We start from the raw sequence: 22,717 nt of genomic DNA, 5'->3' as shown, positions 1-22,717 counted from the left end.
GTGCTAAAAATGGGGCTAAACAAGAAGACACAAGACAGTGCACTGTCTTGTTTCAGTCTGGTCCTGTTTTTAGCACTGTTTGTTTTCCAAGTCATGGACCAACTAGGCCATCAACATATGTTATATAAATGCATCAATTTGTAAACAAAATGTTATAGTCTCTTTTTTTTAATAATTTTCAAAGATAGCATAAGGATGATAGTATAACTTCATGCGAAGTGGCTGCCCAAGTGCCCATGCCCAAGTGGTGAAAAACTTTTGACAGAAGTTAAGCAAAGTGTTCTTTTGGCAACATAAAAACGTGCATGCTCATTGTTAATGCATGCCTTTTCCGGGGAATGTTAGGGGTTAGTCTTTGCGTGCTGTACAACCCGGGCGCATGTGCATACATGTGTGTGCGTGTGTGTGTGTGTGAGAGAGAGAGAGAGTGAAGTAGGGGGAGGAGTCAGCGAAGAACTACCCCCCTTCCCTCCTTCTTCAAATAAAATTTTGGCTATGCCACTGTGTACATGCTTACCTCTTCCAAGGAACAGTGGTGCATTCTTGCTTTCTTGTATCTTGCTTTCCTTAATACTATCTTACCTGATGACACATTGTCTTACTGGTCTTATAAATGCACACAAATAGATGCTATGAATACACCTTGTATGTGTGAAAGTTACTCAGAAGCAGTAAACAACAAATAAGAATGAAAATGGTGCTCAGTAAACTATCATCACATTTTAAAGATGAAAAGAACTGCGACTTCAGACGAAGAAGTGGACAGGACGAACGGTTGTCTTACGTCTTGTCTGAAGTCATGGCTCTTTACATCTTTAATCATGTAGGACCAACTGGCCCAAAGTTCACCCCTCTTGAACCTATCATCACATGTTCGTCACACTCATCAAGTTTAACAAAATGTGTCATGCAAGCAGGTCCTAGTAGCATACGCACCTTTCAACAAAATTGAGACATGACACGCCATCTTGACCTCCCACAGCATATAAGTAACCATCAAGTACAGCCACTCCGACACTTGTACGGCAGGAGCTTGTCGGGGCAACATCACTTGACCACTGATTTGTTTGGGGATCATACCTACACAAAAGTTGAAAATGCTGTTTTAGAAGGATACAAGTAGAACTCTCAATGTAGATAACAGTGCAAATGACAAACCATGATTGCTTTTCATTCATGGCCAAAGGGCCTGTCAAATATACTCTCAGCATAAATCCAAATGCAAACAAGTCAAATTACAGTAAAACCTTGTTCATACGTTCCGGTTACGTACATTTTCCCGGCGCCAACATTCGCAATCGAGAACACAAAAAAATGACCCAATAGAGTTAAGCTCATTTTTTACCGTTTCCTGCTTTCTAGGAAAACTTGATTTTCCGGCACCAATGCTTGTAGGTTGCCAAACTGCGATTGTATAATACTTTTCCGACCCCTAGATATCACGTAAACAAGAACATGCACGGGGCGCGTGTGATCGAGAACAGTACATAAGCAGCTTTTACATGAATGCGACAGTAGCTGTCACAGAGTGCATGCCCGCGTCCCTCTCGGGATGGCCGCCAGTGTCGCCCCAGCTACAGCGCCGCTTGCACGGCGATGGGGAGAGAGCGCTCCCCATTGTCCCGAGCTCGCACGACCTGTTTGGTCACGTGCGTCGCCTGAGCGCGGCGGAGGGACGAGGCGGCTCGGCGAGCGTGAGAGCGGCTTGGAAGACGGAGCAGGTTGGTCGTGCACCGGGAGACAGCTGAAGATGTGGTCGGCAGGCTGAAACCTCCAGGCCGAAGTCTTCGCCGTTCGACCGACAGACGGTGCAAGTCCGTCAGGATCTTCGGCAGCGAGGTACCAGCAGCCCGACGCTCTTCAGACCGGGATCTCGGCAAGCACGCCACAGTTAAGCCTCGTGTTCCAGCCCGCTCTCGAAACTTTCCGCCGGACTGTCTTTTTTATCGCGTTTCATCTTTCATTTATTTATCCATCGTGTGTTAATTCTTGTATGTTCTATTAGTGTAGTGTTTGCCCTATTTATTGTCGCGTGTATTTTTCATTTGTGTCGCGTATTATTTTTGTTTTTCGCGAGTCTTAGGAGCACCCACGTGGTGGGCTTAGTGTCGCGCGAGTGGCGTCAGGGCGTGCGTTGTGTGACCCGCACGCCTTCCGCGAACTAGGCCCCACTGCTTGTGATTTGTATGTTTCTTTTTTCCGGTATGTCTGGCGCATGATTTCATTTTATTAAATTGAGTGTGTGTGTTGTACGACGTCGCCTCCCGTCTCATGCCTCTGGTTCACGGTCGATCAGGCGTGGACCTTATCGCCGGTCAGCAGTCGAACCCTCACTAAACGCACGCGGGGTGGGTTTGTTGTCGCCCCATCCCCTCCGGTTCGGAGAGTGCGACTAGCTCACCACCAATCTTTGACAACTGGCGTCCGCGACAGTTGTCAAAAGTTGGCGTCCGCGACAGTTGCTTCGAAGGCCCCGGTATCCAAGGGCTGAGGCTAGAGGCAGGATTTGGGCTGGGCACAACCCTGAACAAGGCTCACTCCAGAGGGCTGAGGTTGGTCAGCAGCGGCGGTCGAGCCCGGCAGGCACTCTGTGTTACGAATGTTCTCGACACGGCCCTCCCTCGCGCGCAACAACGCAATTTCCCTCTCCAACTCGAGGACGCGCTGGGAAGACCATGCCGCGTCGCACCCATCCGCCTCGCGTTGTCGCAGCGCTCGCGCTTTCCTGCAGTCGCAACGATCCGCCTCCTCTTTGGAACGCATGTCATGCAAAAATTCCCGGAGCGCTGGCCCCTCAAGGCCCATCTGCCTCCCGACGGCCACAATGCGCTCCAATTCATCGATCAGTGCATCAGCCATATCTCGGCTTTCTCCCGCTCTCGGCGGTACGCGTCTGTTCCGCCCGCTATGCCTCATGGTCACGGAAGATCGCGGTCAGCGAGTCCTGTCGTGCGGACGCCAGTTGTCAAAGATTGGTGGTGAGCTAGTCGCACTCTCCGAACCGGAGGGGATGGGGCGACAACAAACCCACCCCGCGTGCGTTTAGTGAGGGTTCGACTGCTGACCGGCGATAAGGTCCACGCCTGATCGACCGTGAACCAGAGGCATGAGACGGGAGGCGACGTCGTACAACACACACACTCAATTTAATAAAATGAAATCATGCGCCAGACATACCGGAAAAAAGAAACATACAAATCACAAGCAGTGGGGCCTAGTTCGCGGAAGGCGTGCGGGTCACACAACGCATGCCCTGACGCCACTCGCGCGACACTAAGCCCACCACGTGGGAGCTCCTAAGACTCGCGAAAAACAAAAATAATACGCGACACAAATGAAAAATACACGCGACAATAAATAGGGCAAACACTACACTAATAGAACATACAAGAATTAACACACGATGGATAAATAAATGAAAGATGAAATGCGATAAAAAAGACAGTCCGGCGGAAAGTTTTGAGAGCGGGCTGGAACACGAGGCTTAACTGTGGTGTGCTTGCCGAGATCTCAGTCTGAAGAGCGTCGGGCTGCTGGTACCTCGCTGCCGAAGATCCTGACGGACTTGCACCGTCTGTCGGTCGAACGGCGAAGACTTCGGCCTGGAGGTTTCAGCCAGCCGACCACATCTTCAGCTGTCTCCTGGCGCACGACCAACCTGCTCCGTCTTCCAAGCCGCTCTCACGCTCGCCGAGCCGCCTCGTCCCTTCGCTGCGCTCAGGCGACACACGTGACCAAACAGGTCGTGCGAGCTCGGGACAATGGGGAGCGCTCTCTCCCCATCGCCGTGCAAGCGGCGCTGTAGCTGGGGCGACACTGGCGGCCATCCCGAGAGGGACGCGGGCATGCACTCTGTGACACCAGCGCATCGCATTTCCAAGCGCATTTAAGGCGATATGCGACGCCGTTGACATGTAGCGCATTAACTCTCGCGAGAACGCCGCGCCACACGCATGAGTGGACTCGCGCCCGTAAATCTACCCTCGCCTTAAATGCGATGCGCCTTCCTAGCGCATTACCGCTGTTTACGTGAATGCGATGCGCTGGAAATGCGATGCGCCACTGTCGCATTCATGTAAACGAGGCTATAACTTCCCGCAGCGGCAGCTTCACCGCAATACTCGCCCGCCCGTCTCACGTGAAAATGCCGGCGCGCACTCAGTTCCTCATTTCAGTACCAGCAAATCTTCTCCGGAGTCGTCGCACGCGGCATTCACAGCTACCACAGTCAATCCTATTGCGATAAGCATCTTCGCCTATCTGTTTCACAGCGCGTGGTGCCTTCAGAAGTGTAGCGCACGCTTTTAATAGGCGATAACCGGAACGCGCCGCTGTTCACTGCTGCAGACTGCGATCATATACGTTTTGAACCGCTAGATCTCCTGTGAACAAGAAAAGGCGCGAGGCGCGCGCGATCGAGAACAGTATATAGCCGCCCGTCTCACGTGAAAACGACGGCGCGCACACTTTTATATTCTAGTATCAGCAAATCTCCGCCCGGGTCGTCGTACGCCGCATTCACAGCTATTGCCGCCAAACCTAATGCGACAAGCATCTTTATACCTATCTGTTTTATAGCGTGTGGTGCGTAGTGCCATTGGTAGCGTACTGCACGCTTTTAGTAGGCAATATAATCCAAACGCATCTCTGTTCCCTGCTGCAGGCGGCGCCATGTGGGCATCACGTTTCGCTTCGGCGGCATCCGGCGTCGCCCACCAGCTAGATTTCATTTCGGTTTCCCGTTGCCCTCTTAAAACCCCACGCAATAGGAAAACAAAACGCGTCTCGGGCCGCCGGAGCACCACCAGCTCGACGCGCGTCGGCGTCTCGTGCCGCAATGATCCGCGCGACACTTCGCGTTGCGTAGATGTCCAACAACAGTTGAGTCCGGCAAAATGTTTTTAAATTTCGGATTATACGCCTTTCCCGGTTAGTATGTTTCTCTCTCGCTGTTTAGACGTACGAACGAGGTTCTACTATATTGCAATTTACAAATTGTAGCCAGTGACTTCTAAAGTGATATCCACTTGGAACAAATTCTGAGGATGACACCAGTTTCGAGACATGCATTCCCAAAGGTTGTGAGAAAGTGCAGCGATGTTACTGGCCTAACCCATTTCGGAGCAGTAAAATGGACTTTCAGAGCAGGTTTATGAATGCAAGTGCAAGCTATATTATATGGGGCTTTTACAGTGGACAATGTATGTGAAAGCAGTAAGTGGTCACTGGTTCATAAAGTCAAACACCAAACATGACCCCCCCTCCTACTCCTCCTTTTATCGCAGTCCTTACTGTGGTCTGCGACGAAGCGGTGGTGTCCTAAGATGTGCTTAAAAAAGAAAGCACGGAAGCACTTAGACATGCTATGTGCAGACTTCGGAAGCGTTTTGAAAACCTTCAGCGTGGTCTTGCTTCTATAAATGTATCCTTTAAGATGGAGCACTCTTTTGAAAAATTGTACCACCAGTGGTGTGAAGTATTTACTTATTCTTCCCTGTGCTGTGATTTACTAACAATAATCTACTTGAAATATTGTGATGGTCAACACTGCCAGAATGGTTCACTTTCGCTCGTCACCGAGCTTGATGTGCATTCTGCACCATCATGATTTGCAGATATAAGCACATGACCTTTGACTGTGCACATGTAAGGCTGTCAGACTGGGCTGTGATCAGCGAATTCAGTTTGGAGCTTTATGCCTACACACAAGCTTTCACCATTCCATCCAGTAAGCACAAAAGCAAACTTCGCAAAGCATTCGCAGTAGTTGCTGGCATGTCACCTACAGTCCCAATCTCGGCTTCCGGCCGCCAATCTATCCCATAATCCCAGGCCTAATCAACGTAGAGGTTTACTGGTCCGAACATATAGGACGCCATCTCGCGACGACGACCTGCCCGCCACGTCAGCTGGCAGCGTATTTTTGTCACGGCCGTATACGATACAGCAAGGCTCGACCAGAGGCACTTTGTCAGTATCCAGAAGTGAAAGTTGTCGTTTGGTGTTGAGTCAACCAAATTCTTGGTAGAGGCCATATACCACCATTCAAACGCCATGAAATCGCCACACCAAGAAAAGTGGGAGATAGACGACAAATTGAATAGTGAAAAAGTTGTTTATGGCCGCCATGTCTGTGCCAATGTGCACATTATGTTCGAAAAATCGAGCGAGACACCATACGTCTGAAGCTTCGGTCACCATTTTACATTGGTCATGCAGAAGCGCGGGATCTGGCTCAGCACTAGTGCGTTCGCTCGTTCCTGCCACAATATCGAGGTTGTCCCGTTGCCTAAGCATCCCGCACGCATCGGTGTGGAAGGTATTGAATATAGACAGCAACCCACGGAAGAAACAACAGTACGATCCCTTGACTCGGCCCACCACGGAGCTAATGCAGCCGCTGGACCACGTCATGCCACTTAAGGTGGTGCAGTAAAATTGCATTTGAGGGCATAGTTCAGTTTTTTGAAATTGTAAGCAACCCTTTCGGTGTAGAGTAGGCAAAGATTTCCAATATTATGCTGAAATGTAGCAGGATGTAGCAGAGTTCGCCTCTCAGCACAGTTCAGTGCAATTGGAGCAGCGGTAGCATCCCTGTGCAGCATTGGCATTCCAGTAATTTCTAAGCTTCAATGCATAAAATGGCATTTTGTTAGAAAAGCCAATGGAACAACAGTGCATTTTTAAAAGGTCCCTGAGACACTTTTTTTGAAGTCGAGAAATGCATTTGAAGTTAAAATAGACTATTTCATAAATACTTTGCAGCAAGAAGCACTTCAACGTGTTCAATAGAAGCAAAGTTGTCAGCAATCAAAGATCACCTTTGATCCCCATTCGCGGTGCTCCCGCTCTTTCTTCAATGTCTTGCACTGAGAAGGCTACGGTGCAGTGGGGCGGTGCCCACATCACTCTGCCTACTGACCACAACTGCAGTACAGTTCACATTTGGTGCTGTAGTGCTTAATTTTTAACGTAAGTACTAGCTGCAGCAAAAAAAATTTAATTATTGCTAGGTCAACATTAGCACAGGCACATTGCTGCAGTATGTAACATTGCTTTAAGAAAACCAAGTATCTTTTCTTACCCACTGGAATGAAAAGTACAGCATTCACTGTTCAAAATTTTGTAATGGTTCGTTAGCATGCAATTTGCCAATGCTACAAATTATGCATTTCATCGTGCATACAGACGACAAGAGCAATACAATTACTTTTCTAGTCACTTTTTGTCCATTTTAAGTCACCATGAAAAGCACAATAATACAATAAGCATGAAAATTCTAACCGTTCAATGCTGTTAAGATATGACTGGCCATCATGACCACCAACAGCATAAAGAAGGTCATTCAACACTGCAACACCAACACCACACCGACGTTTGCTCATGGGTGCCACCATTCGCCACTCGTTAGCCTGAGGATCATAGCGCTCCACACTGGCAATAGCATCGCCACTGCACCATCCACCCACTGAAAGAGAATAAATGACTTTAAATAGGCCAAAATAACTTCTAAGTGCTTTGTGTACTAAGACAAAAGAAAGCATACAACACTTAATTTTTAACCAACACTATTTTTCTGAACGATGGGCTGCTTTAAACTCTAATCTGCACAAGCTTATTTACAGAAAAGTTTCAGTTATATCAGATCACTGGTAATCAAATCCATAAAACATTTGAGTGATGTTGTTAACAAGGATAAGTCTTGTCTACATGATAATACAGACAGAACTATTTAACTCTGCACCAATGCAAGCACCGCCTGAGGTACTGCCCATTAGTTGCCATAACAGAGCACCAGATGAACAATGAAAGTACTAATGAACCAATGCAGTTATAATGCTAAAGCCATTGTTATTGTAACTAGAAACTGCTCTCCTAAGTTACTTGACCATGTATTTAATTCATGAATAGTGCAGCCAGGGTAAACGAAAAACATGTACTGCCCATAATGCTCATAAAACACACTGCTACTTGCCTTATGAGGCAGACGCAAAATAAGGTTACGACAGGGGAACGAAGACAAAGCTAGAGTGGGTGAGATACTTTCACAAAGTAATTGCTGAAAAGAAGATTCTGTAACTTAGCAAGCCTGCACTCAAGCAAGTGCAGCTTTGCACTGTGATAAGACACTGAATGATCACCATAAATGCTGTTATAGTTCACAACACTGTCGAGTTTATAACAAACTGCTGTGCCAGAGCAGTCTAACACATGAGCAGTGGCACTGTGCTCAACAGCAGTACAGTTATATATGATAAAGAGGGTGCCTTTCACCCCCATCCTATTGCTTAAAGCCCAGCTGCACTTATCAGGTGGTGCATACACTTCACGAATAGGGTAGCCTGGTTATGGCTGGCTGCACCACATAAGCAAGAGTACTGGTAAGAGGCAAGTGGTAAGTGCTCGAGTTAGCCTCACAAAAGATGGCAGCAATGACCTCCAAGTGTGTCGCATGGCGTATGTGCATCACATGGCATATGTGCCACAGTTCAAGTTCACATATGCTAAAAAAGATGCCACAATGTCATGAAGTCAGAACTGTCCATAAACAAGTGACAGACAGAATTTTATTATCCAGTGGCTGCCAACAGCCTAGTGGCCTATGCGACAGCACACCACATCAGAGAGAAATATTTTTTTTGCACATCACAAGAATAAACAAAATAGAAAAAAAAGTAACATGATAAAAACAACAGCAAGAGTGTAAGGCACAATTGTACCACAAAGACATTATGTTAATAATAGGAAAAACAACATATTTTGTCCATCGAAATTGTTCCTAACCTCTGCCAACAAGACAATTTCATAATGTGAACACTGCAATCTTGATTTTGACTTTCCCAGTCAAAACAGATGACTAATTTCTTACTTAAGTATTTGTACTTCCCAAATTCCCATCACAAACTAATTTTTGGTAACCTGCTGATATAAAAGCCAATTGCAACAAAATTTCACACAGCTTCAAAAGCCTTTTCCTTAATAGTGTAGATACAAAAAAGGTTCTCTGCAAAATTTCATGTGGAAGGTGCAAGTGAATGCACCACAAGAAGCTAGAAAAAATCACATTTGTGGTACCAAAACTGAAAAACAATGTCGGAAGTGAGGCAGAACCCAGACCCTCTCTGACAGTGTCCGAGGTGTCTGCTAGTTCACAAACAGAGCAAGTGCCTGTTTTGTGTTCACAATGTTTTCCACGTTATTGGTGGTGATAAGTGCAAAGTAGTAGCACATTGGGCTTTGTAGATACAACATATTATCTCAACATGCACTATTAAAGGCTGGGTGATGGAACTTGTTCACATTTTTGATGATGTTATCACTACTCAACACTACTCTGGTCATACCAGTGCTTCTTCCTTTCCTAGCAGGCAAATGCAGCTTCTGCATCAATATGAGCTGCTCTCACTGGCACACCTAAGCAGTTGTCATGCCTGGCTCTACAGATCATATCTACCTTGTGCCACATAACACCTGGTACTGGCATCATCGACTAAAGGGCTAGTTAAATGCTATTAATTCAAGAACTACATGATTATAAGCCCGACAGATCTGCCACATGAGTGTTTCAATAACTACTATGCTAAAATGTTCAAGTGCAATAAAAGACAGACGCACTAAGTTGTCACACAGAAGCACTTGTGTGTCCACATCCTTCATCAATGTCTCTTCTATTGCACATAAATGTCTTTGCATGTCTCACCGACAAAGTTAAACCTCTACGTTCATAATTTAAACTACATCGTGAAACCTACACTGGACGAAAAGAAGACAAGGCGGACAAAGTGTTAAAAATCAGCGCTTTGTCCGTCTTGTCTTTGTCTGCCACAAATCTGCCATCAGTAATAGGACAAGGGTTAGCGACGCATCCTCATGGTCTGTAGACATGCCTCCAGTGATTGCTGGTGGGCACAGCACAGCTGCTTTGGTACAAGCCCACTCCAGCCACATTCACAGTGGCCTGCAGGTTTTTGCAGATGGGACATGAATGTAACACTGGCCATGAAGAATGATGCGGTACACATAACTGACACGGCATTGAGCAAAGTAGCTAGGTTAATTTCAATGGAAAAAGTAATGCCCTAAACAAAGAAGGAAAAGAGGAAGAAAGAAAAAATAACCAGAAAACAAGTTCACAAGTAATTTCACAGAATAAACACAAAAGCTTTATTTACCTGCAAAGAGGACTTCACCTCTACGCACAGGCTTCCTAGGCCTAGTGCGTGGGCCCTGCATGAGTGGCCTTTCCTGGGGCAGCAACAGGTAATTCTTGGCTTCATCCACCAAGTCGCGACACACTTCATCGCTCTTAATGAGAAGATCTGAGCCCACTGTGCCCACAAGAAACTTTGGGCTGAGCAAAGGGAGCCGAACATGCTGAAGTACCTGAAAGAATTTGCAGCATCTTCTAAAGTTTAGCGCCACTATTCAACAGGTTGCATCAAGGCCTAACCAATACACAGCATTTTTATTCTCTCAACCTTACAAGAAGGTTTTGTGCTTACTCCAGCTTTATTCATACTGAAATTTTGCAACAAGAATGCATCTTTTGGTCTACATATTCAATAATACATTTGGCACCTCTGCTTGTCTGGTTCACACAGAAGAAAATGAAAAAGCATCATAAACGGCCTCACCATCAGAAAAGCGAGCTGTTGCAGAGCTGTGGACTGGTTTTGCTGTCCACCAGAAACTAAGAGTCCCAAGGAATCAGGTAAACAATGATACAAAGTGTTCTACTGAACAATGCAGACCAAAAAATACAAAGCCGTCGCAAAATTTCAGTGTAAACAAGGCACTGGTAAGCGTAAAGTAAGTTGTTTGAATAACAATGCAGGTCATTGTACATGGCTTAACCTTATGCTCGGAGCTAAAGAATGCACCATCAAATGTACTACTTAGAAACCAACTTGTTTTGCTAGGTATAAAGCCAAATGCTCTTGTGCGCATGCATAGTAGGTTAAAGCAACTCCTCTGACTATTATGAAGCTAGAACTAAAGATGCACTCACATTGACAACAGACACAGGTCGCACGACTCACTGTGACTGCTGAACAAGGAGCAACACAAGACTACAGACGTTCACACTGGCAAGCATGATCTATGAGGTGCCACCTCGGATGGGTTATGTTCGTGCTCTTATGCCTGTTCGTGCCACAATATTTTGCACTTTTATGATTACACAGCATGAAAGAAAACACGGGTCACCAATAGGGGCATGTCCACTTGCATCTTGTTCACCTCCTGTAGGCAAACATTTTTGCCATTCACACCAACAAGCTGAGCTCGAATTTGTGTTTCTTGTTTCAAACATGCTTCGCTCGCTTCTTTTCACTTGTCCTTCTCTGGCTCTCGTTGCATATTTTTATGATGATCTTACTGCACTGTCTTAAAATGTATCATGATGGTGCTGATTGCGTTGTAAGGGAGTGAGAAGCCAGAGCTGCTCACTCCCTAGCAAAGTAAAAGCAGCAGTGGTGGAGTGTCTCTGCACTCAGGAAGTTGTATGTGAAATTTTAGCACATTCCAATATCCTCTTACAACACATTGCTGACTGGTTCAGCTGTTTTGCGACTTACGTCGCAGAGCTGAAAAATTGAGAAGAGAGCTACTGCACAAAAAGAGTTGCTTTTCAACCAAAGCAACAAACTGCTACCGCCACTTTGTGACCAAGTTGGGCATGCGACATGTGCAAATCGCTAGTGTGAATGCCTCATAAAGTATCAAATGCATGGAACATATTTTTTACATGTTTTCAGTGTGGCATTGGCTGATCTTGGTGTACCCCTTTTACACTGCACAATGACCACAGTATAATTTCAGGTGAAATGTGTTCGGTCTAGTTACCAGCTGAAGTGAGTACATTAGATAGCCCTGAACACCCCATTGTGCACATTTTGGCTGTAATATAGCGTTGTAATCATGTTACAGGAGGTGGATGCATCAACATTACGTAACGCCACACTGCACACGTGCTGGAAATATTTTTCATGCTGTTGTCACTTTAGTGTTTTGAACTAAGAAAATTCTGAGAAGTTAAGGAAAACCCCTATGAAAAACTTAATAAAAAAGTGTGTGTGCTAGTGTGCGTGGGGGGGAGGGAGGGGCAGGTGAAGGGGTATCAAAACAGCTTAAAAAGGCCATATAGCATACAAACACATTTGAATACAAAGAGAAGTACAGAAATGCAAGTGAAGCAAATATATAACTTAGTATTTAGAGTGGAAACAAAGAGGCAATATAACTTTAATATGCAAATGTGATGCAAGCAAAAACCAGATGCCATCATCAGAGCATATTAATTCTTAGAACTCAGAACAGACTTCCTTCCAATGCAATGTATATACAGCAACAGGCTACTCTAATCAGCAACTGCATAAAAAATGAATGACATTGCATTAAAGAAACAAACATGTTGCCTCCTTCATTTTGTTAGCAATGAATTTGCATTGCAACGCACAAGGTACAAGGAAAAAAGCAACGACACAGTGCTTGTGCTGTCCCTTCTTTCCTAGTCCCTTGTGTGTCATGCTACCAAATCGTTCAGCATTCCCTCACTTTGTTAGGATGCTTACTGCGCAAAAACACAGTAATGGGCACAGATTCCCGCAATGAGAAATATGATAATAATATGCATGGAAAGTGTGGTAGTACCAAAAAGTTTGGCGAATTATTTAAACGCTGCATCAGAGGTTTGACATGAAATAAACTGTGCAGTTCCATTCTACACAAATTTTGTAATGTTTACCTCTGATAGAGGCATCAGAAGATGGGCTGGTAGAGTAGGCAATGATTGTGCTACTAATCTTGAGGGGCAACTGTTGCTGCAAATGTTCAGGCCAGACAGTGCAGAAGCAGCTGAACCTCTGTACTACTACATTTGTGAAGTGTTTTCAACACCCCCAGAGCTTATTTTGAAGCCAGGACAGAATAAACATAACATGCATTTGAAGCAAGCTTTTAGATGTCAACCACGTAATAAGTAACAAAGTGTATGTCTGTAACCTGTATAAATATTTCTTTAATGTTTCGAATACCAAAAGCACCGCCTGTCATTTAAAATCTTCTTTTTTATGGGCATCACACAAAAATGCCGGAACAGAAGAATGAGTAACATTGCAATGTTTTATGTGTTGGCTTAAGTTAAAATTATTTACTTAATTTTAGTAAGTTGAGAAGAAAAGACAGCATGTAAGGAACCTTACGTGTAAGGCCAGAATGGAAGACAGGCAGATTGGATGGTGGGGAGACAGGCGGCCCATCCATTGTCTCCCCCCCCCCCCCCCGCACACACACATTTGCTTTGCCAATAATGCCAAACACACAGCTGACTAAAAGTTAAATACCTGCAACTACTGTCATTTTTGTCTTTATGTAAAGGCTGGGTAACTACATTCCGTTGGAAATGTGTCTATATGACAGAAAACGCGACAAAGTTCAAACAAATCCCATCAGTGATGGGTTTGTCTACTATTTTGTCACACATCTTCAGGAAATCAAGGGTTATTCACAGCAGGGAGAAATCTGCCTCTCTGCTGCAAGGATAATGCACCCTGTGACCACCGTGCCGCACCTTCATCAAGCGGTGCGGCCCCCTGGGCGTTTGCTCGAGAGCTGCAAATGCTCCCCATCCCTGGGGACAGAGAACTGCCCAGCCTTCACACGAGCATCTGCTCGGCGGCGGCGGCAGTGCATGATCTTGGTGCTAGCGGGGGGAGGAAGAGAAGGTTCGCTGGAAACGACATCATGCACGATTCCTCCCCTGATCCCCGGGAGAAGACTCTCGTGGGAACACTACTTAAGACGTTGAACACAACGTCACGCCATGGTGGTCTCTTTTCTATTAAAATTACCATTCCTCAACTGAAAATGGACATGTAGACTGAGTGAAATAATTTGCAAATACATAAGCATTTTTGTTGTTTCACTTTCAGGCTTTCATAAAATGCTCATTGAGTATACTACACTACAGAAAGATATTACGGCTGAATTGAAGCAGCATGACGGGACAAGAAAAAAAAAAAAAAAGAAAAACATACAGAATTGGCTTAGTGTTGTTTTGCATGTTTTCCGTCTTACTCCCCATTCTGCTCTTTCAATTTACTTTCAACATGAAGTAAAGTTGTTGCTACTATAGAATGATGTTACTTCCCAAGATATACACCTTGAGAGACTGGCAAGCTGATAGCCTATATCTAAGCCCTCCTAGTAAATCAAAAGCCTATGCTCCTTAACTGTTCCTTGTCTTTTCTTTGCCTTCTCTCAAGTGAAGAAGTCCTGGTGAGAAAAGAAGAGCAAAAACATTGACTGACCTTCAATGCCTAAAGTACCCTACCTTTATGCCAAAGTTGACTTTTCTGTATCTACATTTACTGAGCTATTAAAATAAATTAGCAAATGCTTAATGGTGTTTATAACACATGGTTAGTGACAAGATAACAGGTTTTTACAGGATGAAATGTCTTCCCATTGACCTAAAAGAGACACTAAATGCAATGACTGAATCTATCTAGACTGCTGCATTAGTCTTCTAGAAAGCTTGCAACATTTGTTTTAGGCTAAGGGCTAACTTTAGCACAAAAAAAATTGTGACCAAAGGAGCCTAACAATTCCACAATTCAAATTGCCCATTACAAACATGGAAATTTACATGGGACTCTATGCAGTGCTGGCAACCTTGAAGGTCATGCTCTGCTGGATTCTGCTGCTTACTTTGAGACAGTGCCCCAGGAAAATGACACCATGCTGCCACTAATAGCACTGACAGTGCTATTTGTGGGAAGATTTAACACTACTGAGCTGTTATAAATTTTAGTAAAATTGGCCCAAACTAGGTTTCCTTCTGCATTAAGTGCAATATATATATATATATATATAGTACATATATACATAAACGAGAAAAGAATGAGAATCGAGGGGCTTGATTTTGTTAATCATGACCATATAAAGCCAACAGACAATGAACCCAAGGAAAGCACTGAGGAAATAAGCTGTAGTTGAAATCGAAATGTAGAAAATAATAAAGAAGGGGAAATTAAAGTGGATGAAAAGAAAATGTGTCACCGGTGGGAGCCGAACTCATAACCTCTGCATTACACGCGTTGGACTACCAATTGTGCTACGGTGACAACTACCAAATTGTCCAGTAACTGGGTATTTGTGTTTACTAGATCTAGCCCTAGGAGTGTTAGCCAGTGCTACTCAAAGCCAAGGTAGGTGGATGTTGAGCATCCCTTTTTTTGCCAGATGGCATCACGTAACACGTGATCTTAGGAGAGCGGGCACGTGGCTAATAAATCCTTGCATGCTACCTAATGGCATCAAGGCTGCCAGACCCGAGACCCTCACAATGAATAAACGAGAGAAGAAGGGGAACCGAGGGGCTCGATTTTGTTAATCATGACCATATAAAGCCAACAGACAATGAAACCAAGAAAAGCATAGACAAATTAGCTGCAGTTGCAATTGAAATGTAGAGAATAATAAAGAAATGGAAACGAAAGTGGATAAAAAGATAATGTGTTGCCGGTGGGAGCCGAACCCACAACCTCTGCATTACACGTGTTGGACTACCAATTGTGCTACGGCGACGGCTATGAAACCATCCAATAACTTGGGTATTTATGTTTAGTAGATCTAGATTCACCTAGAAGTGTTAGCCAGCGTCACACTCTCTCTCTCTCTCTCTCTCTCTCTATATATATATATATATATATATATATATATGTGCATGCACGTGGTCGGCTACAAATTGGCATTTATATATGGGATATTTATGGGGGCGCTTACTATATTTTCAAAGTGGCGATAACAATCCTGCCCTATGTTTACATCATTTTCCTACTTACGAAAGCTCTATTCCAGATAAAACTGATGCTTTGAACATCTTGTGTCACTAATCTACCATCTTTGCTTGATTAAATGTATTAGTGTCCATTTAAAGGTAAATTCTATTCTTGTTATTAGCTTAAACCTTTGGGCAGACTGAAGAATGGCAAATGAATACTTTCAGCCTCACCTGTCCCAAGTTCTGTCTCCTTTCTGTAACATTGTATTTTACCCAAGACATGACTGCTGAGAAAACCTGTTCTTCACTCCGGACGTTGAGTTCATCACTTGATATTATGTCTACCAACTGGTTGACTGGTAAAAGAAGGAATTCTTCACTTTCCATCACCTGCAATGTAAAACAAGGCACTGGTAAAAATAGTATAAAAATAAAATCAAACTTGCCACGAGACATTATAGTGTCAATCTAGCAGTAAGTTTAAAAAGTACAAAAAGGAATAAAAGTCTCAAGGCAGTATAAGCGTGGCTGTTTTTCTTTTTTCATTTTTGCAGGAAGTTCTAGCATTTATCTTTGAGCAAACCAAGACCCATCAGTTAAGGGCACCAAGTGCTCTCATAAGTATACAAATCAATATCTAAGGTAGAAATATGTGCTAATGCTGCAAATCCAAAGTTAATCTTATTGGCAGAAATTTAAGTTATTTTTAGAATAAAACAAATCTGTAGGGACTAGGACAGCACTTGCTGCAGGATTACACACCAAGTATTCTAAATGCACATGCCTCCATAACCCTATCTGCGTGTAAGATGTCATAAACAGCCATGTTGCAGCACACGCAAGTCCAGTGCAAAAAGAGGAAACAGTGGCTGAATGCTGAACTTGGTAGCTTGGTACGACTCATGTTAGTAAAAACAAACCACTCTGCTCCAGCTTTTTAATGTGCATAGTTGCCATCCCTCAATTTCAACAGAATAGTTTTCGAGAAGGACTACGAAATCCTATCCACCTTTTTCCTTTGCAAGCACAGCAGTGCACTGAGAGTGCCACAACACTGAGAGCCCTCTGCTTCCCGTCATCTGTTTTTTGTATATTTAACATAAATTGCACAATGCAAATATGCTCACATATCTACTCTTCCTTATTTTTTTTTTCATGAAAAAGCTAAAGAAAACATGTTCACAAGCCTTTATAAAATAAGGCAAATGCTGTAACAAAGCCTGCTTCCAACAGCTTACTAACTATATTCACATTTACACAAACACATTTTCTTTGTTAAAACAGATTTAATCTCTGCTCTGCCCCAAACAGTTAGGTTGTTTTACACTAAATGCCATATGAAAATACAGACATGGCTACTCTATTTATGGCCTACAGGGAGGTAGAATGGTTCCAGAGTTATTACAACTACAGAACACAGCTTTATAATCATAGTACGAAAGAACAAGCATAAGACCAAGTTCCTTCCATCAATATACTGAGTGTGAAATATATTTGAGAACAAATGTTTTAGTGATGAAAAGCTGTCAAACCTTTCGTGAAAAGCAATGTGATTGTACCAAACTTTGCCGTAATAGTTCTGCAAAAATCTGCTAGGTGGAGAGAAGTAATTAATAAAGGGAAAATGAGACATCCACCCAATCGTAGCAATCGGATGGATGTCTCATTTTCCCTTTATTAATGTACCAAACTTTGTACACAGCTCACCAAGACTCTTCTATTCAAATTCATTCGATCACACCACTATTTTTAGTGATGGCTTCGATACAGCCCCATGACCTCATGTAGACCTTGATAAGGTGGTCCTTTTGGCAGTTGGTCATTGCATCCAAAATGGAGTGTTTGCTGTTCTGATGTTTCTAGTTTGACTCTCTTTTAACTACATCCCATATATAATGGTCCATCGAGTTTAAGCCCAGAGAGATGGGGAGGGGGCACATTATAGAAGTGACGTAGCCATGAAAACTTTGGACATCCAATCTTACATCATTGAAGCCATGTGTGCAGGGTTTATTGTAAGACATGTGGTCATCCTTAGACGACATGCTCAATCCAAAGCTGTTTACAGAACTTCTCAACACGTGTAGTAGCACAGGCTCTGAGGCTTTAAGGTAACAAGTGGAGCGACATGATATGGCCCTTGCAGCTGACAACTGCTAAGATCATGGCAGATTATGGAAACTTGGTTTTCATAGCAGTGGAAAATTCTTGGTGGCTAGAACAAAGCCATCTGGCACTGCGTTTCTCTTCACTACTTAATCTTGCAAAAAGCTATTTTCATCTCAATAGAACTACAGCATGTCTTGCTGCTCAGGGTGCTTGAGCTTGTTCAGCAGGAACTTTCTCCTCTCAATCATGAGCTGCCCTCTTTCTATGATGTAGGACTTGGTGGATGCCTGATGGTATGCATATCAACACCTATTTTTCTTTTAAACTGTTCTAATTGATGTAGTGATGATCTTACTTGAACGACAAAGTCAGCTGTCCTGACCATTTCCTTGTTGACAATTCCCTTTTGGCCACAGAAGGCAGATGCCCTTTTGAGTTCAGCAGCTATTTTTCACTTCGAAAACAAATTATCTTTCCATGTTTAGGAATGTTACAATTTCCAAATTTATGTGGTCGGTGACAAGTATGATGACCAGAGCGTGCCTTCCCATTTCGTGCTTGATGCTGAAAGCTACCATCTTAATGTAAATAGAGAAATGATATACAAAGGCTGTTGAAGTCTATGAGAGTCTGAATCCCCACAAGACTATCCAAGAGCATTAGATGAATGTATGCATTTCACAGAATTAATGGTGCAACAAATTTTGTTGTGGTTTTGAATATCTGCTGCACCCCATATACTAGCCAGTAAACTATACAGAGGACAGCAAGCAATATGCATAAATTTACAACACTCCTTGCATGTTTTCACAAGTTATGAGAACTTATCAAACACGATCCGCGGTGAAAGACTGTTTTAATGTCTGAAAGCTATGCCTGGTTTTGGGGGATTCCATTATGGAGAGCTCTGAAGTAACTAATACTGGGAGTTCACCAATGTGCATTAAAATCACACATGGGTACTCTTGCATCACCCTCCAATTTTAATGTGGTCACTATAGCCTGTAATCAAAGCTATGACCTCATTTTCATTAGCAAAACACCACTGAGTTATTGCAGCTAAAGGGACTCTAGATGGTATATTGTATTTCATTTGTTTGCTTCCAAAAAATTGAATCCCAATTTCCTACACAATGTTTTACGAGTTCTATGTTCATTCAAACACATATTTCTTGAAAAACACAAGTTCAAGAAAAATCATTTGTGCTTCTTATGCTCCCAGTGATGCAAGGATGGCAGCCAATTGTGAGCGAAGTGCTGGTGGTATTAAAATATGTTACTGCAGCCAATGGAAGCCTTTGTTTTAGCTTTATGTTAGCTTAGCTGGGTACCATTGCTGAAAATGGAGATGGATAGTACTCATGTGAAGTGCTCAGCACATGGCTTCTTCCTTGAGAAATTTGCCCCGAGTGCACACAAGAGACAAGAGTCAGAGACTGAGTATGGTTTCTGCGTGTCAAGAACGACTCCAGCAGCTTGCAAACTATTTTATTCTAGCATGCACAAATGGAGGCTACAGTTGACATCCCTTCCATGGCACAGCTCAACACACGATTTACAATTTATTATGACGATGATTGTCAACACTGAGTAGTTAATTTTCCCATTAGCTTTGAATCTCAGTGTTTCTGGAAGATGGACGTTCCCCACAGTTCTGACTGGATTGACTGCACTACTTACAATGTCCCAAGTCATTTCCAGATTTTTTTCTGCAGTAGGCACAGGTGTCATCCTGTTGCAAATAGTTGCTTTTGTGATGTTTTTGTCTTCAGGCAGCCAGCTTGTACCTCAAAAGGCAAGGCGCTGCTCTCTGTGTTATAGAAAATTTTTCTTTATTTCTTATTTGTAGTCTTTGTAAATATTCATGGACAGTTTTTATTTCCATTTTTTGCATCAAAGTTACCATTTCCGTTTCTTCACTTTTCTTTTACTTATTGCAGGTTGCCTACTTGTACTTCCAATTAGCCTGTACATGGTTACCAGCTTTCTTGATCTCTTCCAACATTTTGTGTCCAAGCAAAAGCTAGATATTTGTGCACTCCAGCTGCCTATTCCACATTCCTGAATCTATCTTCAAATCCAATTTTGCTCTGCGCTTTTTTACTTCAATGACTTCAAAAGAGGTCCAATCCATGCCATGCTGCAATGTTTTGTTCGTGGTTTCATTAATTTTTTCATGGTATGAAGTTGAGGTGCCACCTAGGATCCACACTGTACATTAAAGCAGGCACACTGATAGGGGCCAAGGCCAAATTTTGCACATGAAGCTGTTAATCAGGGTGCGCTGCATCTTCATTAGTCTATTCTTTTTAGAGCATGACAGATAAGTATGCTTGCACAAGTATGCTTTGTATGAAAATGGAACAAAACACGATTGAACTAAATGTCAGGACAATCAACAAAAATATGGTGGCATCAACTAATCACTTTTATGTTATCAACTTGTGGCTCATAGCAGTTCATGCCAGCATCTATGGAGTCGCCATCTGTCTCCTCTCTATATTTGATAAATTATAGCTCTGGAACCCAGCAGAATGGTAAATAAGCAACCTACACAATGTGACCTACGGCATACATACAAAACTGAAATTCACTTTAAAAAGTGCGTCTAAAAAACAATATCACAATCTTTCTACATACGTTACAACAAAGTTTACATGTCTTAACAGATGCAATAAGCATCAAAATAAACTTTAAAATAAAGCGTCATCAAAATACACTGTAAACCCTTTATGGACGAGTGCTGCCTGCAGCCCCCCCCCCCCCCCCCCCCCCAACGTACAAGATTTTAAAAAATTATTGCTTTGCTTAGTTTCGGTATTGAGTACAAAGTTTAAGGTTAAATGTCTTCATCAAACACTGAATGACAGGCCACAAGTGTCATTTGTTGGTTTATAGCTGGAACACAGTACAATTAAGAAGTCTGGCATGGGCATTGCTTTGTTTTGAAAGCACAATCAGAGGAGACTGATGCAAGATATCCGGCTGCAGTGGTATCACATATATGATGTAAAGCAAATGAAATGTACACCTATGGGTCACATATGATGAAAGCTATCTGTAAAAATTCCAAACAAGTCATAGGTGGCTTGGGGTGCCGCCTACTTCGTTTTCTTCCTGTTATTTTTCTCCTATTGCTGAAAAGGTTTCCGCAAAATACTTTTTCTTTTCATTAATTATGCTTATTTTAAATGTGTTCTGCACATTTAGATAGAAAATAAACATTGTTTTCATGTATTTATATGTGCCATCTTTAAAGGGTTAACATCTGCAAATGCTGCACCGCATGCAACTTTTCTCGGCCATTTAGTAACTATAAACTGGGGTTTCATAACGTAATAATATTGCAGATCATATGCCAAGCCACACTTCAATTAAAGTGTGTGCATGATAAGGGTATAGTGGCCACAAGCAAGAAACCATAAACATGCCTCTTGAAAGTTGTGCTGTGTAAACTTGTCCGCTATACGCAGAAGTTCACGACACGAATGTGTGTCAGCAAATGCGCGGATGCCAAGGCAGTTGGTTGGGTCCAGTTGCCTTTTGAGAAACTCGCAGCAGACATCCTGAATCTCTGCCATTTGCAAGAGGCAGGCCGCTGGCAGCAGCATCTGCACGTTGCCTTCCTCCACCACAATGTGTGATGTGTAAGCAAAGTCCATGAGCAGCTCCATTGCGTGTTCATCTATATCTCGTATTGTCACCTAGATGAAAAGGAGTGAGGACATGAGCATAAGGAAGCCGTCGCTAAATGCAGCAGAGTTAGACCAATGAAAATTCTTAACTTCAGCTTCTATTCAGGAGAACACAATCAGAAATAGGTTTTAGCAATTCAGCCATGAGCATACTATTTTAAATACTATACCAAACATTTGCCAAAACCAATAGCTTTTCTATAAAGCAACTTGAAAGAATGGTAAAATATTGCAATGTAGAATGGATGACCACTAATTGTATCAATTTCTCAACATAAAATAGATATAGAAACTAGCAACAAATATAGTTAATTTAGACTGGCCAACTTAGATGGGAACAAAATTTTGTTGGATCTGTGAGCGTATGCCAAAGTGCACTCTTGTGCCCTCTGACAATGTGAACTCTTGGAGTTGAGACATGTAATCGTACATGTGCATCCTTTGCGCGCCTGTGCCCGCGAATTTACCCGCTTCTGGAGAGAAAGTTGTCAGAATTGAGAAAGATGCATAAGATGCTTGGGGCCAAACGATGCCGAAAATAAAACTGACTGGCGAGTTGCATGCAGTGGCACAGTTACGTACGATATATTTAGTGCCTGAACTGTTTGCACGGATGCCCCTTTGGCTGTCCTTTTGCCTTGTGGCCTACAGTAACATATATTTTCTTGCCAATATTCATGGTGCTTGAGTAACAATGCAAATAGAGGACATAGGACAAAGTGACACGTGATGACGACAAATGTTGACAGAAAACTGGTGTGGTTTCTTGTGAATGGTACCATTTATATCCCACAATAAACCAAACAAGGAAAGCTACTGAAGAAGAACGGCAGATTGGACGAGTTGGTGGTTTTCCACAATGTTTAAAAACAGCGCAAAGATGTATACCGGACAACAGAATAGAGGATGGGACACACAGCACCGTGTGTATCTCATCCTCTATTCTGTTGTCTGGTATACATCATTGCGCTGTTTTTAAACATTATGGAAGAAAAGGTAGAAGTGAAGTAAAAGCAAAATCACATGATTACAATCACCCCTAACACATGCTTGGTTTTCCAAAAACATCCATTCTTTGTCAGAAAAAGCTAGTGATCTTTTCACATCTATAGCATCTCGTCTAAAGTTA

At 43.1% G+C, this 22,717-nt stretch overlaps 1 protein-coding gene across 1 annotated transcript in view; it reads right to left on the bottom strand.

Annotated features, from left to right (window-relative positions):
* dbo (Kelch-like protein diablo) overlaps nucleotides 1–22,717 on the bottom strand; it is a 49,647-nt gene that overhangs the window by 25,258 nt on the left and 1,672 nt on the right. Inside the window, exons 2-6 of the mRNA XM_075691146.1 lie at nucleotides 21,325–21,597; nucleotides 16,016–16,174; nucleotides 10,173–10,383; nucleotides 7,285–7,468; nucleotides 937–1,080 (exon numbers count right to left, since the gene is read on the bottom strand). Coding sequence (XP_075547261.1) covers nucleotides 937–1,080; nucleotides 7,285–7,468; nucleotides 10,173–10,383; nucleotides 16,016–16,174; nucleotides 21,325–21,597 — 971 coding nt within the window. The remainder of the gene's footprint in view (nucleotides 1–936; nucleotides 1,081–7,284; nucleotides 7,469–10,172; nucleotides 10,384–16,015; nucleotides 16,175–21,324; nucleotides 21,598–22,717) is intronic.

This window comes from Dermacentor variabilis, chromosome 1 (genome assembly GCF_050947875.1).
Source record: "Dermacentor variabilis isolate Ectoservices chromosome 1, ASM5094787v1, whole genome shotgun sequence".
Classification (NCBI taxonomy): Eukaryota; Metazoa; Arthropoda; class Arachnida; order Ixodida; family Ixodidae; genus Dermacentor; species Dermacentor variabilis.
This window is presented reverse-complemented; position numbering and strand designations above follow the sequence as displayed.